The following is a 21188-nucleotide window of genomic DNA, read 5'->3' as shown; positions in this document are numbered from 1 at the left end:
CTTGCCGAAAAGAATGTCCATCTAGAAGTTTGTTAAAAGTTTCAGTGAGAATGGGAGAGAGTATTTCTGAGAATGTTTTATAGTATAAAGCCGAGTAGCCGTCTGGGCCTGGTCTTTTGTTAAGTTTTAGGTCTTTTATGGCGTTAGCAACTTCATCTATAGTTATAGGCTCATCCAAACTGCTTTTTTGATTCTGAGATAACTCAGGTAAGGTTATTTTTGAGAAGAAGGATTCAGCCTCTGTAGGATTAAATTCATTGTTTGTCTTGTATAAAGTTGCGAGATGTGAGTGAAATTTATGGACTATTTTAACTAGATTACAAGTGTAAACATTTTTTGATAATTTCAAACGTATTGGTTTGAAAGATTTGTTAGTTGAATTTAATGCCCGAGCCAAATATGTACCTGGTTTGTTTGTATTCATGTAGAAATTGTGTTTGGAGCGTTTGAGGGATTTATCAACAGACTCAGTGAGAAATAGATCGTATTCCAATCTAGATTTTTCCAGATGAGATTTTGTACTCTGAGATGGATTATCTTGAAATGATATGTAGGCTGCATTAAAATTGAGTTCTAGTTTTTTTGCTAGATTTTTGCGTTCCCGTTTAAATAGTGCCATTTGTCTTTGTATTGTACCACGCAAGACAGGCTTATGAGCTTCCCACAGTGTTATTGGGGAGATGTCTGTTGTATTATTAATTGATATGTATTCCTTTAAAGCTTGTTCAATGGCCATCTGATGTAGTGGGTGTTTGAGCATTATGTCCGGTAAGTACCACGTTGGGTCATGCGCTTTTGGTATGGCTGAGGCTATAGTAGTGTATACTGCATTATGGTCAGACCACGGAATCGGAATTATATCTGATGCAATAATTTCTGGTATCATTCCTATTGTTAGAAAAATATGATCTATTCTGGTGAAGGTTTGATGAGGGTGCGAGAAATAAGTGAATTTCTTTTTCATTGGTTTACTTTCTCTCCATGAATCTACCAGATTGTATTTGGAAAGAAGTTGAGAAAAAGGTAATCTAGAGGTTATTTTGGATGGTGTAAAAGGTGATTTATCTAGAAATGGGAGGAGGACCTGGTTCGAATCCCCACACATTATCACTGTTCCTATTTTGTGTGTATTAATCACTTGTAATATATGTGAGAGGAATGGTGTAGGTTGTTTGTTAGGAGCGTAGTAGGAAATCACCGTGATTGCTGTATCCATTATATAACCCATGAGTATCAGGTATCTACCTTTTGGGTCTTTAATTTCTGATGATAAGGTGAATGGTGTGGATCGGTGAAATGCAATTAGAGTTCCCCTTTGCTTGGTACAGGCAGAAGCCGTGTAAATTTGTTGATAAAAAGGAGAAATATATTTTGGAGTAGAATCTTTGGTGAAGTGTGTTTCTTGGAGGCATACTATGTGAGCCTTCTTGTTATGGAAAGTACGGAAGGCTTTGGTCCTTTTTTGAGGGACATTTATTCCCTGAACATTCAGGGAAAGTATATTCAGTGGTGCCATGGCAACAGATCAAATAGTTTTGACTTACTTTTTGTTATGCAGAGCTGACTGCGCAGATCAACCTGTGTGGACTGAAGAGATGAATAGATAGAAAAGAAACCAGTGAATTCTGGAGTAAAGAGTAAACAAAAAACATATGAGATTAGATGATACATTGTATAAATTATTTTTTGCAAGTAATCACAATTTACCCGTGAAAGAGAATAAATATCTCTCTCAGGGGAATAAGTGCCTTCGTCACACTCCCACATAATATGGTTGGGAGAATGAGTAGGGCTAATGGGGGTACACGGATCTTCCGCTTACAGGAGAGAAGTGCTATGTCAAAAGACATCAAAATGATGGTTCATTAATTGGAGTGCAGAATATAGTTTTTGTTGAAATTATTTATTCCAGGGTGGTTGTATATGGTTAGTCTTGCCCTAGGCTAAATAATTCAGTTAGAAAGGTACTGTTAATAACTTTGGTATTGATGAAGATAGTTTGAATTATTTTGGGATTTTAACCCTTTTAGAGTAAACAATTACATATTTTATTCATATGTAACTGTTTAGATATGTTAACTCATAAAATTGAGGTTGTACTGCTTCAGATTAGAATAAACAAAAACATAATTCTAGGAACTAGTTAGGTAATAATATATTTGTTTTAAGAAAAGAAAGAAAAAGCTTCCATTACTTCTGGATTATTGAACATATTTGTCCTAAAAAGTAATAAATCTATTGTTATTACCTGATAATATTTAACTGAACAAGAATTTCCTTATTTCACTTATATATTCTAAGGCTATATGAATCAGAAGTAATAAGAAATATAACTGGAATGTAACATGATCCCACACAGTGTGTGACTATCAAAATGCAGTTACATTCAGTTATAAATATAGTTTTTTTATAGAGAACCATCTCTTAGTATAATAAATGAAGAGATATCAGCAATTAGGATGTCAGTCCATTGAATCTTCTTGGTCCATGGATGATGTGGCATAACGGCCTCTTTTATGAGAATGATGATTCCCATTTTGTTCTGAAATTTTCTGGGTGCTGCCTGAAGGTGAAGATGATGCCATTCTTCTGCGTGTGGGAGTGTTGCTGCTTGTGGGTTCTGTCAGATTTAATTTTAAAAGGGTTTGTTGTAGTTCATCTGCTGATCTGCTTCTGTAAATTGTACCTTGGTAGTTAAATCTGACTGAAAAGGGGAAGCCCCATTGATACATAATGTTGTGGCGTTGCAGTTCCATTAGTTGGGGTTTCATGGATCGTCTTTTAGTAATAGTAAGTTGGGATAGGTCAGCAAAAATTTGATAATTGTGTCCTTGAAAATTAAGTTCCTTTTTTTCTCTTGCAGCAATTAGTATTTGTTCTTTCGTTCTGTAATAATGAAATTTTGTGATTATATCACGTGGGGGTCCATCTTTCTTTTTGGCTGTGAGGGCTCGGTGTACTCTGTCCAGTTCTAAACGTTCAATAGGGATATCTGGCTTTAGTTCTTGTAATAGAGCAGTAATAGTAGATTGCAGGTCTGTCACAGTTTCAGGTATTCCCCTTATGCGCAACGTCTGGCTCTATTTTCGTAATCTTCGAGCTTAGTTTGAAGTATTAAATTCTCTTTTTTTAATTGTTCCAATTCTGTTATATTTTCTTGGGTTGTAATTTCAATTTCATCCATTTTTATTTCTAAGGCTGCGGTGCGGTTTCCCAGCTCTCTTATTTCTTTGGTTAGGCTTTTTGTTATTTGGTCTGAGGTTTGTTTTAAAGCCTTATGAAGCATCTTTTCAAATTGTAATAATATTACTGGGGATACTGAGGAGTCTTGTGGAGAAGTTTGTGAGAGGATTTGTTCTGTATCTGACTCAAATGGAGAGTCTTGCTGTGACATTTTCTGTCTGTGAGAGCGCCCTGATGCTGTATCTTGTGAGGTGACTGGAGCTGCTTCAGCTGCAGTGAGTGCCTGTGAGCTCTTTGTGAGGTGATTTTTATTTCTGCCACGGTTTCCTCCCAGTACCATATTTCCTGCCCAAACTTTCACAGTTTGTTCCCTGGGGCAAAAAGGTTCAAATGGATACCTTTTGAGCCTGCAGGCTCCGCTTTGTCCTTCTCTTCTCTCCTCAGCGGTGTGGAGCTCTAACAATGCATGTCTGCTCCGCTAGGCTCCGCCTCCTGCCCCCTCCCTGTATTGTAGTTTTAATAAATGTGCTACAAGGAGGCTGCTTGGGCATTAGAGAAAAAAACAAAACAAGTGCAGGGCTGTAACATCTGAATACAAACTTGCAATTACAAAAGACAAACATCCCAGGAATTGTACCGTGCATCAAAACAAAAAATACAATGTGAGAAAAACATACAGTGCAGTCCAAAAAAAGACCAAAGTTCCCAGATCGTTTATAAATATGACAATCCAAACAGTAATCTTCTAAACTTTTTTCTGTGTCAGAATCGATCACCTTTAGGAGCTTACACCCATATTTAAGTTGCAACATGTAACATGGTCCTATCTACCCACCACCCACCACCAGCACTTCTCTGTGACAGTGGGCTGGGGATCCTCTCCCTGCACCCATTATCACAATTGTAATTATTATGATTTTTATTGAAGTTTAGCATAAATATTAACACAAACACAATCTTTCACATAATCTTCAGTTACGCGTCTCTCTATTCCTAATTAAATCTACCACATTCTATATTATCATAGAGAGGCCCGCATCTACATTAAGGCTCCATTCACACTAGCGAGTTTTTTGATGCATTTTGCAGAAATGCACGGGAATTTTTTAACATGGGTTCCTATGAAACATGTTCACATCAATGTCTTTTTGTTTCTCTGCATTTTTGGAAAGGGTCAGGGACTTTTTTTCATGCAAAATGCAGCGTTTTGCAAGTAATAGAATTCAATGGACAAGCATCAAAAACGCAAGTGCACCGTTTTTGCAGCGTTTTTGCCGTTTTTTTTTTTTTTTTTTTAATTTTTAAAAAATTTTTTTTTTTAGACTGTAAAAAAAAACTGTAAAAAAAAAAAAAAAAAACGCAAAACGCAAATCGCGGCAAAAACGCCGCAAAAACGCTGCTCAAAAACGTGGCAAGCATGAAAAAAAAACCTCCAAAAACGCCCAAAAGCAACATGCATAGGTGAGAATCGAGCCTTATAGTCTCCCATGAGGGGAAAAATTCTTAAAACATCTCCTCCTCCATAAACCCAACCCCCAGCCACTAAGGGACTAGAGGGAAAAAAAAAAAGGAAACGGAAAATTATTCTCTCTCCCATCTCCTCCCGTGCCCCCCTCCCCAGTCAACTAATTTACTATATAACCCACTTCCAACAACTTCCTCATCTTCAAGGATGCACAGAAAGATTTCAATGGGGACCGTGCTTCGAGAAATTTCTCACTGTTGTCATTTATCGCTGCTGTCAATTCTTCCATTTTCCATAAATATTGCATTTCCTCTTCCTACTCTACTATTCCTGGGGTGTCAGGAGATCTCCAAGATCTTGGTATTACAGCCCTTGCGGCCGACAAACAAAAGCGCAGGAGTCCATCCTTGATCTCCCTAGCAGAGTCTAGAAGGATCGACAGCAATGCTACCTGCGGCGTATAAGCAGCTTCTCTATTAGTTATAAAATTATATATATTGAATATAGTTGTGAAAAAGGCGCAAATGTGCCCAAGTGTGTTTGACATCTCCAGCAGATATTTGACTTTTAAGGAAATTTTCTGTGCAGCCTAACCGGATAGTGATACCATCTTGATATTAGTATGAATGCTTTTTTGGTGTCTTCCTGCAAGATTGTATTTCCCGATTCCCTTTCCCACTCAGCCATGTAGTATGGTACTCCTGGGGTTGAGGCAGACAGCAGTAAAGCATAAATGGTTGAGAATGGGCGAGAAGGAGCCTGCGACCCCAAGCATGGTTTCTCAAAAGGTGTAAGAGGTCTGTGTATTGGTCCCTTCTTTAATAAGTTGTCACATTCTTCTTTGTGGTGCCTTTCACATCAATACAGCACAATATGTCGTTGTTTTTGAAAATGTGCTGGTGCATCAATTGGTGCAGCACAGCTTGTTTTTTTTGCCCTGTAGTCTCCGATGGGGGTGCAAAGAAAGCGCACATAAAACGTGTATACGTGCTGCAACTGTGCGTGTTAAGACGCGCTAAGAAAACGTCCTTAAAATTGCATGTTTATGCAACAGCACTATTGTAACCTTATGCTGAACCTTTTCTCCAAGACTTCATAATTAGTCATGGTCTCATTCCCTGTTGACCCCAACTCCTTTGATATGAACTGTTTTCCCACATCAGTTATGTTCAAGACATGTTAAGTTAAGACTGTGTTCAGTTACCAGCGTGCTTATGCTTGCTTTCTCCTGAACAATCAAGCTATTGTTTGGTTAGTGTCATGCGTGGTCACTTGTTCAGCTGCATGCCAGCTGCAGCTAAATCAGGAGCTACGATGTCAGCTTCCTTGTTGTAAAGATTGGAGGTTTACTTCATCATGCATTTTCCGAATACACAGAGTCAGTAATCACCGACTCTGTCCATTCATAGACCCGGAGGATGAAACGGATCGGGAACCGGAGCAGAATGCGAAGAGCCGGGGAGGACGCAGGGGGACCCAGAGGAGAACACAGAGGAGGACCTGGAGGACGAAAGGGATCGGGACCCAGAGAAGGACACAGGGAGTACAGAGGGGAATCCGGAGAAGGACCTGGGGAGCAGAGAGGGGGACAGCCGGGGGCAATTGGTGCGGCGGTGGGGGCAGTTACAAGCACCGATTTCCCTGACAGCCGCAGGAGGGAGAGGAGGAAAAGCGGCTTTGAGAAAAGCTATACAGGGAGATCGGTGCTTCTAACTGCCCTCACTGCCGCACCTATCATCCCTGAGGCTGCCAAATTATTGGGTCAAGCATTTGCACGAGTACAAGTACTTATGCAAATGCTGGGTATCAGCCCAGATACCAATACTAGTATCGGTGCAACCCTATACTGAACACAGGGAAACTAGGGGGAAGAAGGTACCCAAAAACCCCACCTATCCGCCCAAGAAGATATAGGGGACAAGGTGGGTGTGTCAACTCACCTTATCTTGAAGACGAAAGGGGTACTTTTCCCATGACAGAATGCCTCTCAGCGACTGACAAATCAGCTCGGATCCGGTCATATGCGCCCCCAGTGAGGAACACTCACAGGCTGCCTGTTGCGCAGACCAGCCTGTCATCCAGCTCAGCTGTTGATAGAGGGTCTAGAAGACTTAAAGTGACACTAAAGGTAAACATTTAAAAAAAATCCTCCCCGCATCAGATAAGCCCCTGGAAGAAGCGGTTTCCCGGGGGGGGGGGGGGGGGGGGGGGGGTTACCTTGCGGGCACACTCCCGAGTTCAGAATTCGGCGTCCATAGACGCCAAATGCAGGACTCTGCCCCGCCCTCCGGGTCATTGGATTTGATTAACAGCAGCGGGAGCCAATGGCTGCGCTGCTATCAATCTATCATAGGATGCATTAAGGTGAAAAAACACAAAACTTTACAACTTTACAACCCCTTTAAGAAAGCAAAAAAAAAAAAAAGATTTCCCTGCATAAAGAGGTGACTAAGATTCCCAGTAGGTCCTTACTGCTTGATAACAGGCAAAAAAAAAAAAAACTGAGCTGCCTCTAGCTAGTGGGTGGGGTGGTGGCATATAGCCACTGCTAGGGGCCACCCCTAGGCTGTGGTTTTTGTTTTTATGCCTAGTGTCTTACTCCTGAAGGAGACATTATAACCCAATGGTCAGAGATCAAGATATCAGCTGTGCCCTTCAATGAACGAAAGAGAAAAGGTTTTCTAGCAAGTCTGCTTGACAGAAGCTGATCGGGGAGGGACGCATACAGATAAAAATTCACCCAGTCCCAGTGTCCTATGTCTTGTGAAGTTTTGCTTTTACATACACTTTAAGGCCTCATGTACACTGCTGCTGGTAAACGGATGTTCAGAAGCAGTTGGCTGCTTTTTTCAGCGGCCCCTGAACTCATCCAATGTTATCTTATGTGTACATGTACACAGGTTAGTTTAATGTCTTTTTTAGGCAGTTGAGTTTAGAGGCCTTTTTTGGAAAGCAAAAAAATGAGTTCAGACGCGGAGTTTAGAGGCATTTCAATCGACAAACACAGCTAAACGCGGTAGCTCGCATTTAGCCGCGTTTTGTTTACAGGCATTTTTCATCTTTGGCTATTTTAAAAAAAAAAAAATATATTTTTTTTTTGCAAACACTTCTAAACGCAAACAAGGCAAAACACGGCTAAACCCATCATGTAAACACGGCATAACGGACATTTTAAATGTGGGTTACTATCTGTCAAGTTAAATCGTTCAGGAGAGGTTGTAAAAATGTCCCGTGTACATTAAGCCTTAGCAAGACTATGTGTGAAAAGCAAAGTTCAAGGAACTGTAACATTGTCTTTGTCTATTTTTACATATGTAATGCACCTAGCCATCAGACAAGAGGGGCATCGGAGCTAATAAAAAAGCAAGTAAAACTAGGGACATATTTATGAAGCAAGGAATGTGACATTCCCAAACATTCACTATAGATGAATCGATTGTTAATTTAAAAAACACATAAACCAAGAAGATAAGCATGCAATGATTGGTTGGTAAATGTCATATTCACCACTTTAAAGAAAAACTTCACATTTCGTAATATGTTCTACCCGTGTTACAGATGTTACTAATGCAGTCCCCCCTAATCCCCCACTGTGACAATGGTTGGAGGATCCTCTCCCGACACCCACTGTTGCAATTCAAACACAGTCCAGCTGTGCAAGGCTCCGCACACACAGCTGCGTCAATTATTCACAGAGATCTGTGACTGAATGAACCAAAAGACCCATCTGCAACCGCTGCAAATGGCTTATAGAACTTAATGAACTGCGAGGGTGCTGGTAAGCACCCTTGTAGTTCGTGAATTCCTCCTGCGCTGTAGTAACTGTCTGCTTGTCTGGGAGGTACAAGCTGTACTGAGAGTCTGCAGGAGACAGATATTGCACCTGTGGATCTGCTCGTTGTAAATGCAATGCTCTGCAGGCTCCTAAAACAATTCAAATAAAAAAAAAGCCAATTTTGTTTGTTACCTGCAAAAAAAAGTGCATTTATAACTTTTTTAAAAAGTGAACTTACCCTTTAACTATGTACTCTGTAGAACAAATTACTTACATAAGCAAAGAGGACACTTACTTTTAAATAACTGTCTTTGGTAAGAAGCTTCACTTGTATTTCAGGTGTCTGGTTCTCAACATAACTAAAAACAAAACAGTTACATTAACCAATTAAAAAAAAAAAATGTGAACACATTGATCGTATGCGACTGATGTAGGAGCACCTTTCCTTCCAAGAAAAAAAAAGGTGGGTTTACAACATACGCACACAGACAGAACAGTGGCCAAAGAGTTTTGTACCTGGGCGATAGGGATTTAAAGACACCTGTTCCACATCAGGTCCACTCCCCTTGTGACTGACAGCAGGCGGATGCTATAGCCAATAGACAACCTACTCTTGACTATTTACTCTGCCTGCTGTCAATCACAAAGAGAGCGCAGCTGACAGAATAACTAGTCTCTCAGCTTCCACCCACTGTTAGCATCACTGGTTGCTAGTAGCCTGATGCTGTGACGCCAACAGTGTCCTTGACAGCCAGTGACAGGTGTGGAGGATAGGCGATAGCAGCAACAAACATACCACTTTGCTACAAAGTGTACAGAGACAGGCACTCTGCCAGTCTCTGTACACCACGTTTGAGTTGGTCCCTAATTACCTCCAGTATCGTTACCTATGCGTATCGTGTAGTAACAACCACTACAATGTTGTCAAAAGGTCCCCTCAATACACACTGACTCAATGGGAACTATTATCTTTTATCATGAGCTTGTTATCTCATAACATTATTCTCATATTTTTACGTACATTCATCAAAGAATCATTAAAATAGCTTCCTAATGTTCAACTGCCAAACTGGAGGTAACTTTTGTATGTGCTGGGTATTTCATATGCACCATGCTATGTGGCCTGTCTGATGTGGGCAGGGTGTAAACACTGGGCTGTATGCTTTCTGTGCTGGGTACACTGGAGTTTTGTATCAAGGAGGTGAATTTGTGGCCTGGAATTTTATATTTGGCACCAAGAATTTGTATTCTTGGTGCCAATTAAAAATCACAGGCCATCATTTCACCTTCTTGATATGACTATATTGAGATATGGCCCTGGTCTAACTAAGACTATCAATTATACACTGGAGTTTGGCACTTGCAGTGTGTGCTCTGTACTAGGTACACTGACTGTATGAATTTGGTGCACATGGTGTGTGTGCTCTGTGCTGGACACATTTGTTGCATGCGTTTGGTGCATATGATCTGTGCCCTGTGCTTTTTGAGTGTAACTGAGTGGTTGCAGTTTTCACTCCCCATGCTCCTGAAATTACACATATATGTATGGTAAAATGCTCTCTTCCTAAAGCTCTCTATAGGTTTTTAATGGAATGGGTAACCTGCACTAACAGCTGCCATGACATTTACTGTAAGATACCAACATTTGATCCAACAATTATGATAGCACAGCCTATAAGGATTAACAATTTCTCAAATATATGAACATGCCTACTTGCCTCATAAAAGATGCCAAATGACGAATGTTTTCACATTGATTATGAGATAAGGTCTTCACACGATTCCTCATCTCTGGAAGGTCGCAACACAAAACACTAAGCGGCTCGGAGTAAAAATGTTCTACTACTGACAACTGCAAGACAAAGTAATGAACAAATTATTTTCCAATCTGTCTATAAAGAACGTGAAATAGCAAGTTCTGTATGTGTAACAGCATATTGATTAAATGATGTATTTACTAGCTGTAAAATATAAAAAAAAGAGAGAACGTTTTTATTAACAGCAAATAAATAGCTAATGTGATCTGAGATACATAAAGCATTGATGGAAAGCACAATGCAGAGTTTATAATACAGAGTGCAGCATGCAAAGAAGATCACAAACAAAATAATTTCATTAAGATTCAACCCATATTGCTTATGATCGACCCTACCCAGATATCTGAAAGCAGGGTAATTTGAGGGTGGTTACAATTAATTGAATGAAAGTATTGGTGGTGTTGGATGGAGTTTAAGTGAACCTTCACACAGAAAAAAAAAAAAAACTTTTCCCCATTGTAACCCCCTATCCCCTAATCTAAAAAGTTGACCCCAACTGTCATCAGGGGTCAGCTGCAAGAATAAGTAACAGGCAGCCTGCTCCAGGTAATGCGAGACAGAAACATGGTGGCATGGAACCTGGAATGTGGCAGCGGAGCAGTGCATTACAACAGGACAATGTTATATTCTCTGGGCTGGTGATGAGTGTGTTACTTCAGGGTAAAAGGTAAGATGAGATTTAAGAATCAACACAGGGAGAGAGGAATGAAGCTCCCCTTTAAGAACAGAGCCAGACCACCTAATGCCACACTTTAAAAAGTGACAGAGATTTTCCAATTTAGGATGCTGACTTTGAAGAAGTCGGTGGGTGGTGACAAAATGTTTGTGTCGTGTCTGGTTACTGTTCTTATGGATGGGGATTTTCAGTCAGCAGCTTCAAATATTCATCTACACAAACAGGACCAATGTTTCTGTTTTGTGGAACGCCCTTGGTTATTAAGCTATAGTAAATAAAAAGGTAACAGGGTGATGCTCTAATATAATTTGCATATAGTTTAATGTTCATATTTACCTGAAGGCCTTTGATGAAATTTTGCACTGAAAAATCATGGTACAAAAATATAGTGATGAGGACCTGCAAGACTTTTCCACCAAGCTTAAATGGAAAACTGTTAGAGAGGAGAAGCTGGAAGAAAACAATATAGTATGAAAGAGTTTGTCCTTTTTATGTTAAACGCTCATGATAAAAAAAAAAAAAAAAACGTGAAAAGCGCTCTGCTGTCAGTTACATATGGCACACATCTATATTGTAAACATTATACTTTATATTGTACAAACTTTGCCATTGTCTGTTGTTCAACCTGAGACTCACAATACAGTATAAATGCTTTAATTGTCACAGACCATTTTCAGTTAAAGCAGTATTAACCTCTTGTAACCGAGCGCATGCGAATACGTGGCCGCATATTTGTGTGCAATAGCGCAGACAGCACTGTGCCAAGAGCGAGCTCCTGGCAGCTCACGGAAAGTTCCCGATCATGTGACCACTGTGACAGCCAATCACGGTAGTCACATGGCCATAAGCCCTGCTCTGCCTCCCGGCATAGTAAACCCCTGAAGGGCCGGCAGCAGCCGACGGCAAGGGGTTAAATCCAAACAAAAATTAAATATATTGCAGCTTACAAATCTTACAAATTAGATGTGGTGTCTGCATTAGTTTTAGGCTTTTCCCTCTGGAACTATCAGAGCAGATGCTCCGATAGTTCCATGGAGCCAGTACTCCCTGGTTTATGCTTTCTCTCCGATCCCTCTCCTTCCACATTTGTTGCGCAGGATTCGGAGAGAGAGGGGATTCCAGTCATTCTGGTGGCACCAGCCTGGCCCAGTAGGCCCTGGTTCCCGGAGATTGTGAGACTGACAATAGACGGGCCATGGACGCTTCCATGTCACCCCGATCTACTGTCTCAAGGTCCTATATTCCACCCCAATTTACAGTCTCTAAATTTGATGGCATGGTTATTGAATCCAGGGTGTTAAAGGACCTTGACATCTCAGGACCAGTGGTGTCTACTTTAGTGAATGCTAGAAAAGCTGTCACTAGGAAGATTTATAAGGTCTGGAAGACTTGTATTGCTTGGTGTGAAGCCAGAAAACGGCATCCTTGGAAATATGTGATTGGGAGAATTCTCTCTTTTCTACAGTCAGCTGTGGAAATCAAATTGGCTTTGAGTACAATCAGAGGTCAGGTTTCGGCCCTATCAGTATTCTTACAAAGGCCTTTAGCCTCCCATTCACTGATCCCGAACCTTTATGCAAGGGGCAACTCGCTTGCTTCCCCCCCAGTAGGTCACCTATGTGTCCTTGGGACCAGAACTTGGTGCTGTCTGTGTTACAGAAACAACCATTTGAACCTATTAGGGAAATTCCATTAGACTTGCTGTCACTCAAACTAGCCTACCTGATGGCTATCGCTTCGGCTAGAAGGGTGTCGGAGTTGATGGCCCTTTCATGCAGGGAGCCGTACTTGATCCTTTGTGTTACGACCTGTTCCATACTTTTTGCCAAAAGTGATGTCGGCCTTTCATTTAAATCAGGACATTATTTAGCCTTCTTTTTTCTCTCAGCCAAGTTCGGCAGAAGAGAGACGACTGCATTCTTTGGACGTTGTCCGGGCAGTCAAGGTTCATTTGTCTAGATCTGTGGAGATCCGAGGATCAGACTTTTTTTTTGTTTTACCAAAAGGACCGGACCCAAGAAGGGGCAGGCAGCTTCCATTGCAATTGGGTCCGTCAATTGGTCATTCAGGCCTACGGTCTGAAACATAAAGCTCCTCCCTTTAGGGTGAGAGCTCATTCTACCAGGGGTGTAGAAACCTCCTGGGCTTTTCGCCATCGGGTATCTGTGGCTCAGATTTGTAAGGCTGCTACCTGGTCTTCAGTGCATATGTTCACAAAATTTTATCAAGTGGATGGTCGAGCAGCCAAGGATTCGGCTTTCGGCCGCAGTGTACTGCGTGCGGGTTGCCGTATAAGTTCTGATGGCTATTGCTTGGCGGGGTGTCTCCCTTCCCTCAAGGCTATTGCTCTGGGACGTCCCAGCAGGTAATGAATATTAGCCTGACTTTGTGTCCCGTGATGTATGAAAAAGAAAATAAGATTTTTACGTCATACTTACCTGTAAAATCCTTTTCTTTGAGTACATCATGGGACACTCTTTTTTTCAGGATTCAGTGCTTGCTACAAAACTGAAGTGCTTCCTGTATGGGAGGGGTTATATAAGGGATCACTTCCTGTCTGAAGACCTTTGGTCTACCAGTGTACATTCACCTAATGATGAAGTACAACCCAGCAGGTAATGAATATTAGCCTGACTCTGTGTCCCATGATGTATGAAAAAGAAAAGGACGTCAATTTTGTTTGGGTACAGCGCCACACGACCGCACAATTGTCAGTTACAGCGACGCAGTGCAATATCACAAAAAGTGCTCTGGTCATTGAGCAGCCAAATCTTCCGGGGCTGAAGTGGTTAAGCTAATCTGGATCAATCACTTCAAGTATCTATTAAGAAAAAATTACCTTATCAACGACTGTAGCCAAATGCTCTGTGCAAGATAAGGACTGGAATAGTTCTATGCACAGCAGTGAGGTTACAGAATGAGACAGGAGCCTATGAATTATCATCGGAGACGTGGCAATACCAAATACCAAGACTAATGGTAATTCTTTAATATACCGGCTAGAAAAAAAAAAAATCACACCTTAGTACATTTACATTTTCATAAGAATTTAGTAAACACTACAAGCATAAATTGTTTTTACAGAGATTAATAGCATGCCTGAATTTTCCATGAATTAAGGCATTATTAAAAACATAAGGAAAGTATATATTTGATCATTTTGCTAACACATAATTTGGGGTCAAACTTCGTAAAACACAAGTGCAATCCAAATTCAAGCATTTACACTATGTACACTATCTTCTAAATGCTATACTGTTAAAAAACAGATATGTGTTTACTAGAGCCCTACGTTGTAAAGTAGAGGTAATTTGCCTTGTGTTTGCATCAAGTTACATTCACAGAGGGTTTAAGCAGGAGTATCTGCAACACCAAGTGCCCCTATGCACGGCATCTATAAGGTTGTAGAGAGCCAAACAGCTTAGTACCCACTCTGACTGCTGCCCTGCTTTTTAAAGATGTCACCCCTGGCTTCACTTCCTAGTGAGTTACTGACCTGAAAGCAACATGAACTTCTGTCCTCAATACTTGGGGCGTGACACACTAGGTAGAAAAGCCAGGCAGGCCTTTGAGTGGAAGCATAATCCCCCTTGAGAGGTCTGACAAACCTCCTGCAAAGCTCATGCTCTCTGCTGATTTAAGAGCTCTAGCTCTGACTCAGCAGATGTGTCTGATCTCTGCAGAGAGACCGCTGTCCTCTTCCATAGAGTGCTGACGGGGAAAAGTCTTCTCTGCTCAGAGAGTGGCCGTTTTCAAGAAAGCAAACAGTAAGATCTTGCATAAATTTTGCTTTGATGCACTTTATCTGTATTAGAATAATGAATTAGAATAATAATTAGAATAAAACTAAAAGTTGAATCGGTTTATGATGCATGAAGATCTGCTAATCTGTTATTTTCCTTTAATCAGAAATCACTTACTCTCCTTTAACCAGAAATAACCACTTTGCGACCCTGAACAAAAACTTACTTTAGTGCTGCAGTGCAAGATTTAAATTTTTAAAATTAGGATTTTTTCTACAGCTTACCTGTAAAAATCCTTTTCTTGGAGTACATCACGGGACACATAGCAGCCATAATAACTAACTGGGTTATACGCCACCTATAGGTGAATGGACACTGGCAAACCAAAAAGACAGGAACCTCAGTTTTGTAGCAAGCAATAAACTTCCCAGACAAGTGGGGGGGATCTCTGTGTCTAGTGATGTACGGTGCCTTGCAAAATTATTCACCCCCCTTGGCATTTTTCGAGTTTTGTTGCCTCACAACCTGGAATTAACATGGATTGTTTGAGGATTTGCATCATTTAATTTACAGAACATGTCCACAAATTTGAAATACTAATGAAAGGGGGTCCCTGGTTCTGAACACAAAACTGTCTAGTTTCCTGTTGAATCTGGACGACAGCAGGTCCAAATCCAGAAGCCCCCATCGGCAGCAGATCGATGCAAAGCTCTCGGGATTTAGGGACCACTCCCCTGAAAACATTTGCTGGTGACTCTGACAGTCCGCCTGCCAATTCTCCACTCCTGGAATAAACATCGCTGATAGGGATGGAACAAATCTTTCTGCCCAGGTCAGTATGTGATATACTTCCTTCTGGACCGTCTGACTCCTGGTGCCTCCCTGGTGATGATTCTTGGTTATCATCCACCAACTGAGACTCTGACGCACTTTTAGCCGAAGAGACATGTGCCAGGCCAGAGCCTGGACAGTCTTGTTTCAGATATACAGAATGTTGTTCTTTAGTGGAATTGTGTATAAGGGACTGCTTCGAATGAAGACACCATTTTCCCCAGTAGCCTCATATACAGGCGAATGGAGGGATACTTTTTCCCCTTTTATGACCTGGACAAGATTTTTCATGGCTCTGACCTTCCACGGAGGCAAAAATACCTTTGCCTTTACCTTATCTAATATTAGCCCCAGATACTCTAGGCGTTGAACCGGCTGCAGAGCAGATTTTGACCAGTTCAGAACCCAACCCAGACGCTCCAAGAAATGAACTGACCGAGTTACATTCTGCCTCAGGTCTGGAACTGTTCGATCTATCAATAACAGATCGTCCAGGTATCCTGCAACCGATATTCCCTGAGATCTTACAACTGCCAATACAGGAGCCAGTAGCTTTGTGAATACACGAGGTGCCGTGGCTAACCAGAAGGGCAGTGCCACAAACTGAAAATGCTGGTTGCCTACTGCGAATCACAGAAACCTTTGATGGGATCTGCAGATTGGCACATTTAGGTAGGCGTCCTTGATGTCTATGGATGCCAAAAATTCCTTTCCGTGCAAGGAGACTACGACTGAACGAATTGACTCCATCCGGAAAGAGCGGATGTCTAGAAACTGATTCAGAGCCTTGAGATCCAGAATAGGCCTTACATCTCCATTTGGCTTTGGGACTATGAAAAGATTTGAGTAAAAATCCCCGAATCTCTCGTTGGCTGGAACCTCTGAAATCAATCCTTGTGACCTTAGATGATCTATTGTCTGAAGAAAAGACATTTTCTTTCCTGGATCTATGGGGACGTTGGACCTTAAGAACTGAGAGGGGGGAAGCCCCCGGAATTCTATTTTGTACCCTGAGACACCGTAGAAATCGCCCACTTGTCTCGGATCACTTCTTCCCAGGCGTCTGAGAACTCTAATAGCCTCCCCCCACCCGCATGAGTAGGGGAGCCCTTTCATAAGGAGGGTTTGGGACTGGATTTAGGGGGCCTCTGGGCCCAGGGCTTCTTCTGCCCCTGCCCTTGAGGCTTTCCTCTAGCTTCGGACATCTGAGGCCGTTGAAACAGCCTGAAATTGGAAGTGCTGGGTACTGAAGCACTAAACACCTTAAAGGAAGGTCGTCTGCTCCTTTTCTTAACTGCTAGAAGCGCACTTTTACCCCCTGAAATCTTCTGCATATATTTATCCAGGTCTTCTCCAAATAGCCGCTCCCCGTGAAACGGCAACCCAGCTAATAATCTTTTGTCATAATCATAACCATATGTACTGATAGAAGGGCCAACCGGGACACCTGCTGAATGTAATCTTTAAGAGCATCTACTGCGAAACATAAGGCATGAGGTAATTCTGCCAATTCCTCAGCAGATCACCTGGTCTTTCAACGACTGACAGATACCTATAGCTGCCACCGCCAGCTGTGCAGCAGACCCAGCGATAGCAAATGAAGCCTTTAAGACTCAAATTCCTTATCAGCTGGATCTTTAAACACCTGGGCATTATCTACAGGACAGGTAAGACTCTTATACACAGAAAAAAATGTCAGCGTCCACAGATGGCATACTCCATTTCTTTATAAACCTTTCCTCCATAGGATACAAGAGTGCAATAAAGGAATAAAAAGCTTATCGGGAGTGATCCCAGTCAGCATACACAATTTGCTCTATCAAATTGTGGGAAAAGCCTGCAGACTCTGCGGAGGCCAAAGTAATCCTAAAGATCAAACGGAAACCTCAGGGACCTCCCCAGGCGGCAATTTAAATCCTGATCGGACCATCTCCTTAAGGGATTGGATTAGCAGTCTCTGGGATTGAGAGGCTGAAAACGGTTCTTCAGAACCTGACTCCACAGAAGTGGAGTCCACGGCCTGACCTTTCTCCTGGTCATTAACTGCCACTTCTTCCACATCTTCTGCCCAATCCTGTTCCAATGCAGGTGGGGGATCAGGTGAAGGGAATCTATCCTGTTTACTTCCACCTTGGGAAACTGAAGCAATCATACCTGCTATCTTTCCCTCCAGCCAAGCTAAAGCTGATGCTAAGTTATCCTTAGTGACTTAGGTTGAGGCAGAAGCATTAGTTGTCGCTACAATGCCTGACAACCTTAATGGCTCAGACTGGCCAGTTGCCTCAGGTCTTTCAGGAGAGTTAAACACAGCAGATGTAAGGCTAGCATCCTCCAATACTGATGGTGGTGCACTCGCACCCCTTTCTGCTGTGCCTCCCCCACTCCTCTTCCGGGAAGTCATGTCTGAGACAAAAAACTTGAGGTAATAAAAAACCCCACCTTATGCACTTCAACCGTCCTGCAAAATACTACACTCAGTCCTTGCAGTGCCCAGCTCTTACAGGACCTGCAGTGCCCTGGTTCATCCACCCACAGTGACTCATGTGCCCAGCTGACGCCGCTCTGTGTCCCCTCTAGCCTGCTTACAGAAGCCTAGGTCTGGAACACCTCCTAATATGGCTGCTACCGCCCCTACTGCGCATGTCCAGCGTGCACGTTTGCAACTTGCACTCTTGTAGCACCCTGGACACCTGTCGCGTTCCTGCTACGTGCACGTCCATCGTGCATGTTTGTTGCGCCATTCCTACGCGTGCGGCCCCTATAGCCGCATAAATAGCAGTGGGAAAAGGGCCACCGAAGGCGCCAGAGTAGAAGCTAGGTGTACAGGTGCAGGGGGATCTAAAGAGCCCGCCTCCTGTTGGGATAATCCAGGCTGGAAGCCTCCACAGAGAAAGCGCCGATGCACTGTGTCACCGCTGCCCCCAGTGGACAGAAAAAATTTGACACATGGTTCCCTAAAAAGTAAGAGGCTGTGCAATTCATTTTCCAGTTTAGGCAAGTGCAAGAGTTTTATTTGTTTTTTTTTTTTTTTAAAACACTTACCAGTCCTGCCACAGGATTCTGCTTAAAATCTAGATTCCAATCTTTCCCCAACACGGCGGGTTCGGTCTCTTGGACCTTCAAGGACCGGGTCCACCTAAATATGGGGCCTGTCCCTTGGACCTGTAGAGCAAGCTGTCCGATCCCTTTGGAGTCTTTTTTTTACCAAGGGTCTGGATCCCAGGGCCCAGTGCCCAAAAGGTCACATTACAGGCAATACCTCGTAGTCTTATGTAGACGAGGTTCGGGTGCCATCCATTTTAGAGTATCACCACCCAGATGGATCTGATTATATAGTCCCTTAAATCCTTCAGGATCTGTATGGAAAAACTGAGGTAATTCTTGTGTAGGAGGGGTTATATAGGGGAGGACTTCCTGTCTTTGGTTTGCCCGTGTCCATTCACCTATAGGCGGCGTATAACCCAGTTAGTTATTATGGCTGCTCTGTGTCCCGTGATGTATGATAAAGAAAAAATAAGTTACTTAGATTGGAATTATGGAATAAAAGAAGGAACAACAGATTTACATTCATAAAAAGATTTTTCTACCTGTAATGGCCTTGACAAAAAAAAGGGAAAAGGAGTCCAGAGTACAATAAACTATATAGCAGAATGTTGCTTAGCTCTTATCACATGGATAGGTGAGAAAATCCTTTTCAACCAGGACTAAAGATGACTGGTTGCTTTGGGAAATATGTTTCTTTTGTAGCACACGTTATATAACAGCCTCAACATCTCTAATACATTTAATGGGTGAGGTTACCACTAACCTGCTTATTACAATAAATTCTTGAAGAACATTAGCTGAGAAGCTTTCAAGATCTTTGAACACCACAACCACCGGAGGTGCCTGCCAATGTCCTGGGGACGACGATCTCTTTTTCTTTGGAGAAATCGATTTCTAAACATGTGAGAAATAGTGATGGAAGTTAAAGAGTAATTCCAGTTTTATTGAGAAAAAAAAACATTCCCCTCTGGGTGATCTATGTACATTGCAAGAATTTCAACAAACTTTCTCGCAGAGCCCTACCTGTTCCTGCGCTAAAGAAAAAGCTTTGTGTGCAGAGTGAATTTGAATGGGAGTGACTTTTTTTTATTATTAATCAGCTTATGCACTTGCAGTATTCTAATGTAGAAAATGCATGGTCTGCCTCCCTTTAGAAGTAATTAGGACTCCTTTTAGGAGTATCTCACCAAAATTATAATTTTTTTGTTAGAGGATGCCTAAAAATCTGACTTGTATCTCAGTGCAGACTTTTGGGAGCATCAGTGAGCAAATCACACAAGCAGGAAATTACATTTCTGAGGTGTTCCATACACCAATAGTGTATGGAACAACTCCAGGTTGCCACATTGCAATTAATTTTACAAAAAATGACAGTGCTGCGGATTTAAAAGGAAAGGTACATTTTTAATAATATACAATTACAATAAGGCTTGTGTAGATATTGTGTATTTTTTTTTATTTGCTATTTTTCCCCTTCGAAAGCAGAGTTATCCTTTACCCAAACCCTTTACCCAAACTCAAATAAATGTGCATTACTAATGAAGATATCAGAATATTTTAACCACTTGCTTACTGGGCACCTAAACAAACCCTCCTCCTGCCCAGACCAATTTTCAGCTTTTAGCGCTGTCACTCTTTGAACGACAATTATGCAACACTGTACTCTAATGAAATTTGTATCATTTTTTTCCCCACAAATAGAGCTTTCTTTTGGTGGTATTTGATCACCTCTGGGTTTTTTATTTTTGTTAAAAAAATTAAAAAAGGCCGATTTCTTTTTTTAAAAATACAAAACCATTTTATATTTTGTTAATAAATTTTGCAAACAGGTAATTTTTCTCCCTCATTGATGTACACTGATGTGGCTGCATGATAGGCTGCATTGATGGCCACTAATAGGCGGCACTGGTGGGCACTGATGGAGATTGATAGGTGGCACTGAAGGGCACTAATGGACATTTATATCTGGCACTGATGGGTGACAGTGATGGGCACTGATCGGCAATAGTAGGTGACACTAATAGGCAGCACTGCTAGGTGGCACTGATTGGCACCACTGGTGGGCATTGATAGGTGGCACTGATTGCTTGCACTTATGCAGATTTGTGGCACTGGCAGGTGGCACTGGAAGGGGAGGGGGTATTGGTGGGCACAGATGAGGCGGCTTCGCCGCTTCTTCTTCGGGACCAATGTCCCTTACACTGAAGCCGGTGAGCTGTCAGCGTGAGGGAAAAAAAAAAAAAAAAAAAAAGAAGAAGATTACCGATCTTCTGTTTACATCACATGATCAGCTGTCATTAGCTGACAGCTGATCATGTGGTAAGGGGCCGGGATCGGGCCCTTACTCCGATCTGTGATCACCCGAGTCTCATTGACTGAGTGATCATGGGGCGCGCGAGGAGTGTGCAAAGGGGAGGACGTCTATTGACTAGAGGTCGACCGATATATCGGCCGGCCGATATTTGGTGTTTTTTACTTAATCGGCATCGGCCAATTGTGCTGATAAAAAAGGCCGATATAACTTCAGCGCGACTTGCAAATGACTTCTGTAATAGAAGTCAGTGCAAGTTGCCTGAACTGTGAAGCGACTTCTCCCTCCTCTGGGCAGCCTGCCAAATCTGATAAAAAGAACCTGAAGGATACAATGTTTACA

At 42.0% G+C, this 21188-nt stretch overlaps 1 protein-coding gene across 4 annotated transcripts in view; it reads right to left on the bottom strand.

Annotated features, from left to right (window-relative positions):
* The window catches only part of ORC3 (origin recognition complex subunit 3), a 271107-nt gene that overhangs the window by 126326 nt on the left and 123593 nt on the right, over positions 1-21188 (bottom strand). For all 4 annotated transcript variants that reach the window (XR_012243893.1, XM_073626910.1, XM_073626912.1 and 1 more), the window contains 5 exons: positions 19299-19429; positions 13756-13915; positions 11253-11366; positions 10142-10275; positions 8719-8782 (listed from right to left, as the gene is read on the bottom strand). Coding sequence is in view for 3 of the 4 variants with exons in the window: in XM_073626910.1 (XP_073483011.1) it covers positions 8719-8782; positions 10142-10275; positions 11253-11366; positions 13756-13915; positions 19299-19429 (603 nt within the window). In the remaining variant the exon portion in view is untranslated. The remainder of the gene's footprint in view (positions 1-8718; positions 8783-10141; positions 10276-11252; positions 11367-13755; positions 13916-19298; positions 19430-21188) is intronic.

The sequence above is a fragment of the Aquarana catesbeiana genome, linkage group LG04, assembly GCF_042186555.1.
Source record: "Aquarana catesbeiana isolate 2022-GZ linkage group LG04, ASM4218655v1, whole genome shotgun sequence".
NCBI lineage: Eukaryota > Metazoa > Chordata > Amphibia > Anura > Ranidae > Aquarana > Aquarana catesbeiana.
The sequence above is the reverse complement of the archived record's forward strand: the minus strand, read 5'-3'. Positions and strand labels throughout refer to the sequence as shown.